General features: G+C 44.6%; 3 protein-coding genes across 4 annotated transcripts in view; all 3 read right to left on the reverse strand.

Moving 5' to 3' along the window:
- LOC121936405 (actin-1-like) overlaps positions 1-323 on the reverse strand; it is a 20,176-nt gene extending 19,853 nt beyond the window's left edge. The window contains exon 1 of the mRNA XM_042478625.1: positions 67-323. Coding sequence (XP_042334559.1) covers positions 67-323 — 257 coding nt within the window. The remainder of the gene's footprint in view (positions 1-66) is intronic.
- Positions 324-3,264: 2,941 nt separating this feature from the next.
- On the reverse strand, positions 3,265-4,653 carry LOC121936947 (actin-related protein T2-like). Its single transcript, XM_042479671.1, has one exon. It carries the CDS (start codon positions 4,535-4,537, stop codon positions 3,383-3,385), a length of 1,155 nt encoding a protein of 384 aa, XP_042335605.1. The 5' UTR covers positions 4,538-4,653; the 3' UTR covers positions 3,265-3,382.
- Positions 4,654-6,580: 1,927 nt separating this feature from the next.
- Positions 6,581-9,496, reverse strand: LOC121936951 (actin-1-like). 2 transcript variants are annotated; one of them, XM_042479677.1, is made up of 2 exons: positions 9,475-9,496; positions 6,581-7,683 (listed from the first exon to the last, which is right to left on the reverse strand). In XM_042479677.1, exon 2 carries the CDS (start codon positions 7,571-7,573, stop codon positions 6,581-6,583), a length of 993 nt encoding a protein of 330 aa, XP_042335611.1. In that variant the 5' UTR covers positions 7,574-7,683; positions 9,475-9,496. The 2 variants fall into 2 exon arrangements, with proteins under 2 accessions (XP_042335611.1, XP_042335610.1); XM_042479676.1 differs by lacking the exon at positions 9,475-9,496 and having other exon boundaries at positions 6,581-7,714.
- Between the last annotated feature and the right edge of the window lie 5,956 nt (positions 9,497-15,452).

Raw genomic sequence — 15,452 nt, forward strand, 5'->3', positions numbered from 1 at the left:
GGAGCCTCGGTCAACAGCACTGGCCTCTCTTGCGCTCTTATCTTGAGCCCATGCCTGTATATGTACCTCCAGATCTTCTCCATGTCGTCCCAGGATGTCACTATGCCATGTTCCACCGGATATTTGAAAGATAAGATCCCTCTCTTGGCTTGGGCCTCTTTGCCGACATAGTACTGCCTCTGCACAGGGCCAAACATGATGGCTTTCGATTTGGGATAGCCGACGACGGACGCCACGACTGTTCTTGGTGCCTGCTCTCCAGACAATCCTGCCTTGCACAAACCAGATCCGTTGTCAATAATGACAGCTGGGAGTTGCGTCATTCTTGGATGAGACATTTTCAGCCAGAAGATAAAGGAATGAGATCTTGACCACTATTCCTCTGCCTTTGTGCTCCGACAGAATGGAAGGCTTGGCCATCAATATTCTAGATCCCTCGGAGTCATGAAAGGGGAGATTCCTTTTCCTAGTGGCGTTTGCGATATACAAGCATATTGCAGGTGCTTTGGAAAACCGATTCTTCCCCCCAAGAAGCCAAGAGTTGTTTTTGGATGACCAAGAGCATCAAAGAGTTTATGGTCAGCCGTCACTTTTCTATATCTGGCCGAAGTGAGACAATTCAGAGCACCGTGCGCATGACCTCTCCATCTCCAAGATCATGAAAAACAGGCCTGGATATCAAGAGGAAAACGAAGCTCTCAACTATCCAAGAGAGAAGCAGGCCTGGACCATCCTCTTACCATCAAAAGCAAAAACTTTTCACACACATTCAGAAAACCTCGATGGACACTGTAGAAGTCAAGCAATTCTTGTCTACATGGTGCAGCCCATGAAGGTTATGATAAAGGTGACCTCAGGAAAAAGCACTGTGATGTCAAAAAGGGATGAATGAAATAGCATGCCAGAGAAGTAAAGATTTCCTTGCGACCCAGCAATCGCATAGTCAAGTGTGAGCTTTTAATGAACAAACTAAGTAAAGAAATCCATGCCTAATAAGCATGATGGTTCAGATTCCTGTATGGATGAATGATCCATAAATGCCTGACTTGGGTGATATGTGCCATTCTGACTGTGAGGTGTAAAACCAACCAAGTCCCGTTGTTATAATATACAGGCCATGCCATCTTAATGCAAAAGTGTGCCAGTCCCAGGGCTTCACATTAGGCACAGACTTCTTCTTCCTGTAGAAATGCCCCTTTGCAGTAAACCCTCTTTTGCTAGCTGACCGCAAAGATCTGCTGACAGACCACTTTGTTGAGAGAACGGTTTTGCTGGCTAGGATCTTTCAGCAGAACTGTTGGGTTACATCAGATCCAAAGAGGAACGCAGCCAAAATAATGACACGAAATTCGGCCAAGGCAAGGCTTGTAATTGCCAGCATCCTTAAACCAAGGTGGTTTAGGACATTATCACACTGAAAGTAAAGCCAGAGAAGAGCATTTTGGGGACAAAATTATCACACAACATTCTCTCTCTCTCTTTCTCTCTCGTTGCTGCTTTGCTTTTAAAGTGTTGGTCCCTTTTCATTGATGGGGAAATCTGTCAATGAGCTCCTAATATTGCTGCTATCTCATTAGTCCTCATGGACTAATGCTAGAAAATGCATCTCTTCCTCTGTTCTAATACTGGGCAGTCATTTGGTGTCAGTGGGCATAACTGCTCTCCTCTCCCAGTTACTGTTCCCAAACAGGTCCACCATTTGTTTTTAATTTTTTAAGTAAGTAACACCACCACAACTCTGCAATAGTATTAGAAATTAAAATCAACATTAAAAAACCAGAAGCCTGTGGCACCCCACTGGTCGCTTCTCTCCAGGATGAAGAGGAGCCATTGTGGAGCACCCTTTGGGTTCGGCCGGTCAACCAATTCCAAATCCACCAAACAGTTGCATTGTCTAGCCCATGTTTTACCAGCTTCTTTGCAAGAATATCATGGGGGACCTTGTCAAAGGTCTTTCTGAAATCAAGATATGCTATGTCCACAGCATTCTCTTCATCTACCTATGGTTGTTTCCAGCTCTGCTATACCATCCTCTGCCCTACCAGCCTTATTGGGCATCACCTGCCACTGAGCATGTGTGGATGATACAGACACCTTTTATTGGGTTGAGAAACTTCTGATGGTGGGGCACTCTGCCCCTCTGAGAATATCTTCGGAATTACATCATGTACTTCTTGGTTTGCCTCTACTACACCGACTGCTGAAATTTGGCAGCTCAGTGTAGTACAGGAGGATGCAACATTGTCTTCCTCTACCATAGACCTCTGCAGAACTGGGCGACGCAGAAAATCTACTTCTCTTCTTTATGCCAATTAAAAAAGCTTGCCTACCCAGCCTTTTGCCCTAACAAATCAATACAGTCAGCCTCTGCATTTGCGGCTTTGACTATTTGTGGTTTTGACTAATATGTTCTCTCTAGCAATCACTAGATCGTCCAGTGCACCTCTGCCAAGAGTTGGCCAAAGGGTTGTGCTTGAGACCCTAGACGTTCCTAGAGAAAACACTTCTCTAGGCATTTGTCGGTCCTCCAGCGTGATTCCATGATCAACCTCTGGCAGATGGTTACCATAGAGTTCTGATGGAGGACCTAGACGTTCCTAGAGAAAACACTTCTCTAGGCATTTGTAGGTCCTCCAGCGTGATTCCATGATCAACATCTGGCAGAGGCTGACCACAGAATTGCGTTGGAGGACCTGGAGATTCCTAGAGAGGTGTTCTCTTAGGTTAAAAGCATAGTGTTATTTTTTTATTTGTGGTTCTTTCACATTCTGCTGCCTCTGTCCTGCTTTTACTAAGTGTTTGACCAATTGTTAATAATTTAATTGTCTTTTATTGTGGGTGGGAAGGTTGGGAGGGTTTTGGGATATGATGGACAATGAGATATTTATTGTATGCTTATTGTATTTTATGGATGTTTTATTGTTAGCCGCTTCAATCTTTTTGGGGAAGTGGGATACAAATAATAATAATAATAATAATTATAATTATAATTGGGATCCTGAATAGGGATATTCATTCCTAACCCCAGTGAATGTGTAGGGACCAATGTATACCTAGGAGCAGCAGTAATGTCTCATACGGCTAAAATCCTCAGCTCTTCATTCAAGGTTCAGTACAGAAGTACAGAGAGACGACCATATCAACTTTCCCTTCCTTTCACCACTCTCAGCTCCATCTCTATCACCATTAGTAGAATAAATACGTAGTGCAACCAAGGCTTAGCTGGCCAAGAAAATGAACAAGAAACCCCACGTGGCTCCTTAGAAGTTGTAAAAGCACTTTTATTTAAAAGAGGCAAATGCACGATTTTCCAAACTACCTGGTAGCTGTTGCTGCTTGTTAAGTCCTTTTAACAAGTGGGCAATGTGTCCCCAAATCCTCTTTAAAAGCACCGCCTCTGTACAACGTTGGGCCCGAATTCTCTGTAGTCGGCCGCAGTGACCCACATTTGCTTGAAGGTGCTGAGAGAGGTCACAATGGAGGCCCCGATCCACGTCGAGAACCACCGGTCGGGCGGTGCAATGACCTTTATGGGGACTCCTTGTGGGGCTTGGAGTTCTAGCTCTTTGAAGACCCGGTCGTCGAAACCGGGAAACAGCGAGGAGCCTCCGGACAGCAGCACGTTGCCATAGAACGCTTTGCGGATGTTGGGGTCACATTTTTTAATGCTCTTGGCGATCATTCTGGGGATCCCATGGCCGCTCCGGTTAATGTTGCTGGGCGTAAAAAGGATCTCGGGCGCTAGGAAGAGAGGGTCGTCGATCTTGATCCTGTTGCCGTCAGGGAGTTCGTACTCTTTGGGAACCGTCTCTGGAATCTTGTCCTGCTCATTGGAAGGGTCCGCAGCCACGAAGCACAACTTCACTTTGATGTCTTCCACAACATTGCTCCCTTCTGGAAAACTCCTGAAGTATTGCCTCTTTTCCAGGAGCAGTTCCCGGAGGACCTCTGTGACATCTCTGCCGCCAATATCTAGCCTGGAGACGGCATGGGGCAAGCAGTATCCTTCATACACGGGCACCGCATGGGTAACTCCAAAGCCACTGTCCAGTACTATTCCGGTGTAACGCGCCGAAGCGTAGAGAGAGAGTATGGCCTGGATGGAGAGGTAAAAGGCGGGCACCTTAAAGTGTTCGAACATCAGCTGAGTGAGTTTGGCCCGGTCCTCTTTTGGATTCAGGGGAGATTCGGTCATTAACAAAGGCCTCTCAAACGCTTTCATTCCCAACCCTTTGTCATAGATGTGCTTCCAGATCTTCTCCATATCATCCCATGATGTGATGACGCCATTCTCGATTGGGTATCTCAACGACAGGGTTTCTCGCCTATCTTGGGCCTCGTCGCCAACGTAACACTCCTTCTGTCTGCTCCTGGATAGGGACAATTTGCTTTTGGGGCAACCCAGGACCGAGGCAATGACGTGGCGTGGGCCGACCTCTCCTGCCACCCCAGCCTTGCATAGTCCAGATCCATTGTCAATGATCACCGCTGGCGAACTAAAAACCCTAGACTTGAATCCGGCCGGTTGGTGAACCATTTTGAGCAATCAGCAAAGACAGCGCGTAACAAAGAGGACGGGCTTGAAAACTCAAGAGCATGTCTTCTGGGATCTTACAAGTCCAGAAGCATTTCTAAACACCTTCATGCTCAGCCCGGTCCATCATCTCAACTGAGATAGCCAGAAACTGATGTCTCTGTTTCACAATGGGTGAGGTAGACCAACGGCTCAACAATGGACAATGGTTTTGCCAGTCTCCAGGAAACCATCGATGAAAGCTCAAGGTGCAAAACTCCTTTGGCCAGGCCAAGGTGAAGTCTCCTCCTTTGGAGAGTTGTATTATTTCATTACTTATCTGAAGGAGGGAGAATCCAAAGTAGGCAGAACCGTAGACATGCAACAACAACAACAGTAATAAAAAGGACATGTCCATTTAGGGTGTTCTCTTTCTCCAAATGCCACAAGATACCCCTTAGGAAAAGGACAAAAAAGTGCAGTGTCATCTGGAGAGGTCCTTTTTTCTGTCACATTGCTGTCATAGTTATGTCTGATAGGAACACCAGAAGGCCTTCTCAGCGTCTACTCCCATTGTCTATAACAGGTTAGATGGAAACCTTCCTTGCTATAATTCTGTACACAAGTGAAGACTTACAGTATTCTCTGACTGTTGTCGTTGTTGTATGACTTCAAGTCATTTCTGATTTATGGCAACCCCTTCATGGCCAGATTTGTTCAGAGGAGGTTTGCCATTGACTTCTCCAGAGTCTGAGAGCATGCAAGTTGCCCAAGATGGGTTTCATGGCCAAGTAGGGAATCAAACCCTGGTCTCCAGAGTCATAGTCCTACATTCAAACCACTACAGTTGTCATTAAAAAATAAAGGTAGAAAATGAAGGTGTTCACCCATGAATGCAAAAATGAAGACAGTAATTCCTATTTCAGATTTTATTCTCTTGAATTTTATTCTCAACTACAATGAAATGTCTTGGGGAATGTTTGTAATATGTATTACAAGCCCATTAAAGAAAGGCATAAAACTTTCCCCATTTTTCCCCATGACAAATTTAGAAACAAAAACCTGTTGTTAAAAACCATAAGATTGGGAATGCTTTGGGCGCGAATGGGTTCTGTGGAACATTCTGCAAGGTCTTTCAAGAAGGCCTTACATTAAGGATTATTTAAAAAATAACATCTTAGAGGGATGCAAAATGGTTCTTCCCTACTGTTGGTGGTATTATCCATTGAATTTTAGCAGGGCAGATCACTTAGAATCATAGAATCATAGAGTTGGAAGAGACCCCAAGAAAGGCCATCCAGTCCAACCCCATTCTGCCATGCAGGAACTCATAACCAAAGCATCCCCGACAGATGGCCATCCAGCCTCTGTTTAAAGACCTCCAAAGAAGGAGACTACAATACTCTCCAAGGGAGTGTCTTCCACTGTCAAGCAGCTCTCACTGTCAAGAAGTTCCTCCTAATGTTGAGGTGGAATCTCTTTTCCTGGAGCTTGCATCCATTGTTCCAGGTCTTATTCTCTGGAGCAGCAGAAAACAAGCTTGCTCCCTCCTCAATATGACATCCCTTCAGATATTTAAACAGGGCTCTCATATCACCTCTTAACCTTCCTTTCTCCAGGCTAAACATACCCAGCTCCCTAAGGCATTCCTCATAGGGCTTCATAGTTTCCAGACCCTTCACCATTTTGGTCGCCCTCCTTTGGACACATGGCTCCAGTTTCTCAACATCCTTTTTGAATTGTGTGCCCAGAACTGGACACAATATTACAAAAATTTGCAAATTTCATTATAAAGGCAATGGGAAGAATTTGAGAATTTCTAAAAAAAAACAACCCAAAAAGCAACCAAGTTTGGGAAATCAGAATATAAAGACCCATCTAATTCTAGTCTGGTACCTGTCCATATAGAAGGACTTAAAAGATGGCTATTGGGTATCTTTGGGATGTTGTGGAAAGACAACAAGAAAAAGGCACCACAACTCACGTTCAAATGTGTGTCTCTCTAATTATTTATTTTCTTATAAATCCTGGCCATTTCCAACAAGCTCATAGATTAAAATAATATCCTTAAAAACATTTCCGATGAACCACGCCTGGGCCAAACTCTTTGTAGTCGCTGACGGTGATCCACATTCGCTTGAAGGTGGACAAGCAAGTCAGAATAGAGGCGCCAATCCACACGCAATACTTCCTCTCTGGTGGCGCAATAATCCTTACCGGGATGCCGATGGGCACTTGGAGCTGCATTTCTTTCAACATGCGCTCATCCAACCCACAAAACAAGGTGGATCCCCCAGAGAGGAGGACGTTGCTGTAAAGGTCTCTGCGGACATCGATGTCACATTTCATGATGCTTCTGAAAATCATGCGGTGTATACCGGGAGCGTCAACGCCGACATAGGAAGGGGCAAAGAGGGCCTCAGGTGCCCGAAACAACTGACTGCCAATCCGTATGACATTCCCATCCGGCAAGTTATACTCCCTCAATAGATATTCTGGCTTCGCTTTAATTTCTTGGGCAGGATCTAGAGCGACGTAGCATAGCTTCTCCTTGATGTCCTTCACAATTTCTCTTTCAGCCGTGCTGACAAAAGAATGGCCGCTCTCCAAAAGAAGCCTCATGAAGTATTCAGTAATATCCCGTCCCGCAATGTCCAGCCTGGAGACGGCATGGGGCAAACAGTAGCCTTCGTAGATAGGGACAGTGTGAGTGACGCCATCTCCGCTGTCCATGACCATCCCAGTGGTGCGTGCGGACGCATAGAGGGCCAGCGTTGCCTGGACGGCAACGTACATGGCTGGCACCTTGAAATTTTCAAACATGATCTTGGTCATTCTTTCCCGGTTCCGTAGAGGATTCAGCGGGGCTTCCGTCAACAGCACTGGCCTTTCGCTGGGCTTGATTCTCAGTTCACATTCATAGAGGTGCTTCCATATTCTCTCCATGTCATCCCAGGAGGTCACTATGCCATGGTCAATGGGGTAATTCAGGGACAAGACTCCCCGTTTGGACTGAGCTTCTTCTCCAACGTAGAACTCCTTCTGGCCAGCTCCAAGCATGGTGGCTTTGGCTTTGGAGCGGCCCACGATGGCTGTGATAACCGACCGCGGGGCACTGTCCCCAGAAATGCCAGCCTTGCATAATCCGGACCCGTTGTCAAAAATGACCGCTGGGATGTCTAAAGCTTTGAGCTCTGTCATCCTTTGGACTGTTTACTACTCACCAAGAGGAGCTTCCTGGTAAGATGGTGGGATCCAAAACCAACCAGAACGCTTGGAGAAGGAAGGTTCTAGAGTGCCGATGTCATATACAACAGCATCTCTTCTATGCATATGGAGAAGGGGATTCTTTTACCCGGACTACCATGGAAGGAAGGGATTGTAACACTCTGGAAAGAGGATTCCAGATTTCCAAACCCAATTGGATCGCATCCTCAGATGTCTTAACCATGTAATGGATAGCATCTTAACAGGAAGGACAATTCCACCTCAACACTAGGAAGAACCTCCTGACAGTAAGAGCTGTTCAACAGTGGAAGACGCTCCTTCAGAGAGTGGTGGAGTCTCCTCCTTTGGAATCTGGATGGCCATCCGTTGCAGGCACTTTGGTTGTACTCTTGTATCTTTTCCTATCTGCATCTTTCTATATAGATTGGATAGCCCTTGAGGTCTCGTCCAACTCTATGATTCTGTGATTCAACACCTGCAGACCCTGAGAACTGACAAGTTGAAGTCCATTTGAGGAAATATCTGGAAGAACAGAGAACACATAGGAGAGACGGGTAGGAAAAGATACAAGATTAGAGCTTCCTACAGATGACTGCAGAGAAGACTGAAACTTCTTCCTAAAAACATAAATGTGGAACTCAATCAAATTTCCTTTCTTTACCATTTCAATGTCCTTTCGTTGTATGTCTCAGTAACCTGACACTACTGATGTGCACATTATGCACCAGCAAAGGTACCTTCTAAAGATGCAGATAGCAGGTAATGACATATATATTACTGAGATGGTGACATGGCAGTTAAAGTGATATCTATCTGGATTAGTTCTGCAGTGTGGATGAAGCGTGAGTCCATTGCTGTTATTTTTTAGGGGGTTATATTTTAAGTTGAGAGCCAGAGTGGCTTAGTGGTTTGTGTCTTGGACTATGACTCTGGTGATCAGGGTTCGATTCTCAGTATGGCCATGAAACCCACTGGGCGACTATGGCCAAGTCGCACTCTCTCAGCCTCAGGGGAAGGCAATGCCAAACCTCCTTTGAACAAATCTCGCCGAGAAAACCCCATGATAGGTTCACCTTAGGGTCACCATAAGTCGGAAACGACTTGAAGGCGCACAACACACACATGCGTGCCTTTTAAGCCAATTGCAAATTTCAGTCATTTCAAACATAATAATGGGAGAGACAATTGATTGTCATTGCAACGTGCGACAACAGCACCATAGATATAACTTAATTTCTATCTATGCAGCTTTGGAAAGCTATTCAAGTGCGACGGTGAAACATAAACCAGACCAAGAAAAACCCTATATATGCCTTTTAATAAGTCACCTGCAAGTATGCAGTTAATGGGAGAGATCTGGGGCCGCTATGTTTTAATTGCTTCTCCCAATCGCCATGTGTTATGAGCGGCTTCAAAGCAAAGGTAGCCTCCATTAAATTTAATGGCTCTCCCTTGTCGCCAGGATGGCAAAGGTGCCACCTCCCAATTAAAGGTGGTTAGGAAACAGAAGCAGATCCTGAAAGCTGGAAGAGGCAAGATAAGAAGGCACTTTGGAAACAGGAGTGGAGGAGGAATATTTTTAGTCAATGGGAAAGTATCTCAATGCGCCAGTAGAAGCCACTGGGGCTTCTGTTATCTCCATGGCTGCGTCCACACTGTTGAAATAATCTGATCTGACACTGCTTGAACTGCCATGGCTCAATGCTATGGAAGTCTTGGCTATATAGTTCCACAAGTGATTTCGCCGTCTCTTCCAGAGAGCACTGGGGCCCAACGAACTACAGATCCCAGATTTCCATAGCATTGACCCATGGAAGTTCAAAGTGGTGTTGCGTTGGATTATTTCTGCAGTGCGGATGCGGCCTAGGAGTGTTAGAAAATGCGTGTAACCCTTGTTCCCTAAGAAATATTGTTGGACTTATAAATTATTGGGATACGAGATTGTAGGTTTTAGCATGTAAGCCACCCTGGTTGTGTTGCACAGAGAGGTGAGATATAAATATATTATTATTATTATTATTATTATTATTATTATTATTATTATTATTATTAAAATAGCTTTTTCAAGAGTTTTCTCGGATCATTATAAACCAGGTATTTCTCTCCAGGAAAATCCCTGTATATTTCAGGATCTTCATAGCTGCCCTTCCAAGTCCAGGTCTTCCTCGGACTTGGGGCAAACTCTTTGAGCACGGACAAGATATTCATTCAAGGCTCTGGCACAACACTTATATTTCTCACAACCATGGAGAGCATACTGTAATTTTTAGGGTTTTAAAATTATAGTTTATTAGGATTTCAACCCAAACACCTGTGAATAGCTTCCCTTCGATGCTGGGCTTCCTTCCCAGGAGAAAGCACAAACCATAAATCGCTTACTAACCCGGCAGAATCGCTTAATAAGCTATTTATAAGGCATTCTTTCCCAACTTGATTTGAAAATGCTTGAGCGCACAGTTTCCACTTCGAGAGTCATACACGGCTGTACGCTTTTTATTGACCAATCTCTCCCATTCAAAATAATAATAATAATAATAATAGTAGTAATAAAAATGCACCCATTCTCCTTCGTTCAGATCCACATTCGGGTTCCTCGGCTTGGTGGAATGCCAAGTTGTTTTCACATGCGATAAAAGCAAAACAATTATTTTTGTTGCTATAGTTAAAATATATATATATATATATATATATATATATATATATATATATATATATATGCTCCTAGGTACTTTGGGTTCACTCTTTCAACCGAAATGGACAAAAGCTTGGAAATAACTTATTATCAGGTTATTAACACATTATATACTTATCCTGACATGACTAGTAGGGCTGTGGCCACACTGCAGAATGAATGCGGTTTGGCACCACTTTAACCGCCATGGCTGCATCCTCTGAAACCCTGGGATTTGCAGTTTGTTCTGGCACCGTTTCTGCCAGAGACGGATACATATCTCAGACCCCAGATTTCCATAGCATTGATCCATGGTGTCAAACTGCATTAATTCAGCAGTGTAGATGCAGTCTGGAGTTCTTGATAAAGAGCTAGGCGACTCCTGTGCTTTAAGAAATCAATTAAGTTGACACTCATCCCTCCATATTTGCGGCTTTGATATTTGCGGGTTCGATTTTTCATGGATTTGACTGATATGTTCAAATTCATATACATACATACATACACACACACATACAGTGCGCCCTTGGATTATGCGGGGGATCCATTCCGGACCCCCCACGTAAGCCAAATGCCGCACATGCTCAAGCCCCATTCAAGTGAATGGGGCTCATGTATGCGGCGGCACGGTGGGGTGCACGTGCCGTGGGTGCGTGCCCCATTCATCTGAATGGGACGTGCCGCCCCTTGCACCCCGCATGCTCCCACGCAGCTTTGCACATATGCTCAAAGCCACATATAACGCGGGCGCACTGCGTGTGTGTGTGTGTGTGTGTGTGTGTGTGTGTATATATATATATATATATATATATATATATATATATATAATGAGAGAGATGCATTTGGGAAGATTTCACTTCCATTTCACCACAAGGTCCAAGTCAGAAGGGAAGGGAGAAGAGAAAACAAATTATAAGCTTTGCAAATAAAATGACAAGGAAGGAGCAGGAGTTGAGGAGCAAAGCACGTGCAGCGCTGTCCTTTTAAGGGAAACTTAAATTACGGATTTGGTCACTCAGCGGTCCCTTGGGGACGCCGCAACACGAGCGCGCTGCTTTTTAAGCTCAATACATCTCTCTGCTATCTCTGGAGAGAGCCTGGCCTTAATAGTATCATCTGAAATGATGAACAACCGGGAAGGTACAAGTCCCCGAGGGGTTCGGGTTTAATTCCAAGCCATCTCAAAAGAGGCACTCGCCGTGGCATAAATTATGTCCTGCTCTGGGAAAATAGTTTCGCTTCTTTCTTTCTTTCTTTGTAGACATAATGCATGTACCGTATATACTTGACTATAAGTTTTGGGGCCAAAATTGTGGATTTTGATACGACCCGTGGATAAGTCCATATATATATATATGCATTACAATACAGTACACTTATCCCTCCATATTGGTGGCTCTGATATTTGAGGATTTGATTATTCATGGATTTTATTAATATGTTCTCTGTAGGGATATCTAGGTCCTCCAGTGCAACTCTATGGTTGCCTTCAACTAAAAGTTGCACCGAAAGACCTAGAGATTCCTAGAGAGGACACTCTACTAGGCCTTTGTAGCTCCTCCAGCGCAGTTCTGTGGTCAGTGTCTGTCGGACGTTGACCACAGAGTTGCCCTGGAGGACCTAGCGATTCCTAGAGAGGTGTCCTCTCAGGTTAAAACATGGCATTTTTGTTATTTGTGGCTTTTCCATATTCATGGGGGTCTTGTGCTCCTAACCCTAGCGAATACGGAGGGACAAGTGTACTTACATTGATCTGTGGATAAGTCGACTCTGGTTTTTGGGGTCTATTTTTAACTTAAATTACTAGACTTATGTATAATTATATACATATACATGTATCAGCATATGCATGCCTAGGATGATGATGATGATGTCAACACTTCTGTTACTATTACTATTATTATTATTATTATTATTATTATTATTATTCAACACTTCTGTTAAAGATTTAGCTAGCAGCCTTGACTTACTAAAATCAAGCTAACGTGGGAACAGCAAACGTGACGTTACTCAATATATGCCTCATAGAAATGCTCAAAATGCCCTTAGTTTATTAGTGTTTAGTAAGAGTTTGTAAGATGGAATGAAAGAGAATGGAGAAGGAGTATGGGAGATGTAAGAGGGGAGTAAGGGAAGAAGATATAGAATAATTAAGGGTATAAATATGTAAGATGAAGGTTGGAGTAAGTGGATAGACTGAGGAGAGAGAGTAAGAAGGAGAAAGGAGAGAATGACAGATTTAAAGAAAGGAGGAAGGATTGAAGTGGTAGAAGGAGAAGGAAAGGAGAAGAAGAAGTAAAGAAAAAGAAAGAGGGAGAAGAGAAGAATAGGAAGGAAGAGAAGAAGATAAAGAAGGCTATAAAGCAAGAAAAGATGGTGAATGTATGGAAGTGTACATCACGATGGTTTAATGTTGGTAATGGAACGAACTTATGTTTGTATGTGTAATGAATAACATTAAAAATGCTCAAAATGGAAGACTTTGCAATTCCTCCTGGACAGAAGGTTGAAATGAAGGCTATGTCCTGGAAAAGGAGGACGTTGTAAAATCAATTTGTGGCAAGTCTATTGCTACTGCCCAGTCTAGGCACTTTGCATCGTAACGAATCGGCCGTCCTCGACTTGGAAGCCATACTATTTGCAAAGTGCTGGGACCTCAGCCAGCCAAGAGGTCAAAAACCCTGCCATGGGTGGTGCTTTCTGGTCCTCCTAAGCATCCCTTCAGCTTTGCTAAGCAAACACTGCCGCGCGATCCCTGCCAAGTTGGCACCCTCCGTTGATTTTATAAAGCAGCTCATTAACAGCCGGGGAGGTGAAGAAAAGTTTACCCATGAAAATATATATATATAAAACACACACACATATATATATACTCACACAAGTTGGGAAACTCCACTAGTAAATCCAACCGCAAGGAAGAGCCAGACACATGGAAAGTGTGATGCATCAACCCGGTGCCCTCCAAAAAGGAGGATCGGTTTCACTTGGTCACTGCTGAATTCATGAATCCCAACCATTCCGAATGTCAGGAGTGAATGCCTGGACTCTTTGGAAAGTGTTTACTTTCGGCTTTCTAAATATTTAAAATGCACCCACCAAATGAAAGACAACTGTCAGAGCTCTTCCTCGGTTGGGTTTTTGGCCATCCTGGCGCATCCAGGGCAAGGCTGTGTTATATAAACAGGAACTCAATATTGCCCGGCCGCATCCAAGGGACCAAGTGATGCCAAGCCAGAACTTGGGAAGTTTTCCTTAGGATGGTAATGAGGAACTCTTGGCGGCTTGAAGGCAACTTTCTCGACCCATTCCTTTTCCATCTCCATAAGGGATTGGGAAGCAGGGAAGGGAGAGAGAAGGCGGCACAGGAGGCAACACCGACTGGCAAAGTAAAAGGAGCAAGCAGAGGATGCATCTGCACTGTAGAAATAATGCAGGTTGGCACCACTTCAAGTGCTGTAACTCCATCCTGTGCGGCAAGATTGTAAAATGGACAGGCAGCAGCATAATGCTTTGGGCCTTGGACTAGGAAACTGGAAGACCAGGGTTCAAATCCTGGCTCAGCCATGGAAACTATTGGGTGAATCATAAGGGCTATAGAGACGGGCGACTAAATGCCACCCCTGTAAGCCCCGAATTGGTGCTGCGACACCAATCCATGCCCCAAAAGAAGCTGCTCCAGCACCGTTTGGGCGATGTGCGCCATGGACACCAACATGGCACATGCTGTATGGACAGGCATGTACCATGATGGCAACTAGGGCTGGGGGCATCTGGATGCTCAGCCCTAGTTCAGCCCTACTCTGCAGTCAGGCTGGCACAAAGTGCCAGTCTATACTACCCCATACACTCTCAGCCTCAGAGCATGGCAATGGCAGACCTCCTCTGAAGAAATGTGCCAAGAAAAACCAATGTTAGGTTCACCTTAGGGTCAGCTATAACTTGAAGACACACAACAAGAACAATGAAAGCCTGATGGGATAGTGCCCAGTGTCCTTTCTTCTCTCTGCCCTCTCCAACCAGATTTCCTGGATGATATGAAGGCAGGTCTTTCAGGATGAACAAAGTGGGGTGAGCGTTCCTGCTACTACCAGTCTACTCCCCCATAAAGCAAGAATGAGACTCCTGTGGCCCTTCAGATATCATTGGACTATAACTCTTAGTAGCTCTAACCAACACAGACAATGCTGAGGAATCCTGGAAGTTGAAATGCAATGGTAAACTTCTGAAGCACAAGGTGATGTCCAGCCTTGGTTGGCCAAGTCATGAAATTACAGAGACAGCAGTCACATGCACTTAACCAATGGGAAAATGACAATTCTAGTTAGAATTAGAACTGAACACACCAAATTATTGTCATGCAAACTAATTTTGCCTAAATCTCTCTCTCTGTAGATGGTAAAACCTGCCTGCTTCCTCTGCGAAAAGTCACATTTTTTCCTCCCTCATCTGTGCACCTGTTTCTGTATCACTTTGCCTTTCATGCCCATTTTTTAAGCATGAAAACATACATGCCTTTCGCTTTCATTTTGCAAGCTAGCGCATACACTCAAGTCATTTTGTTTGATCTGACAACCTGCGCCGCAATAGTAGCACTGCAAAAATGGAAGCACAAAGTCAACCCCATCCACATCTCACTCTGGGAAGCACACATGGACATGTGCATATGCGCACACTAGAAGGCAGGGTTTTCAGTCTAAGCCAAGGAATATGAGAAACAGGGGTGATGGCAGTTTCTGCGCACAGAGTGCCATGCATCCCCTTCCCTTAAGCCCTGGAGTCATTGCTGTGAGCATTTACTGGCTCAGTGGATGGAGGAAAAGGACAAAGTGACAGACAACACTGGCTGCAATTGTGCAGCTGGCGGGAAAGATGTGAGGTCATTCTCCTGGATCTCTCATGGTTCGCTTGGAGATCTGGGAGAGACGTAGCCATTCTCTTCCTTACATGCTGCAGAATTGCAGCTGGGAGGTTCATATCCATTCCCTGCTACTCTCGGCTCCACCTGACTGGTATGCCACCATGGTAATGCCCTGGGCATTG

The sequence above is a fragment of the Sceloporus undulatus genome, chromosome 7, assembly GCF_019175285.1.
Source record: "Sceloporus undulatus isolate JIND9_A2432 ecotype Alabama chromosome 7, SceUnd_v1.1, whole genome shotgun sequence".
Classification (NCBI taxonomy): domain Eukaryota; kingdom Metazoa; phylum Chordata; class Lepidosauria; order Squamata; family Phrynosomatidae; genus Sceloporus; species Sceloporus undulatus.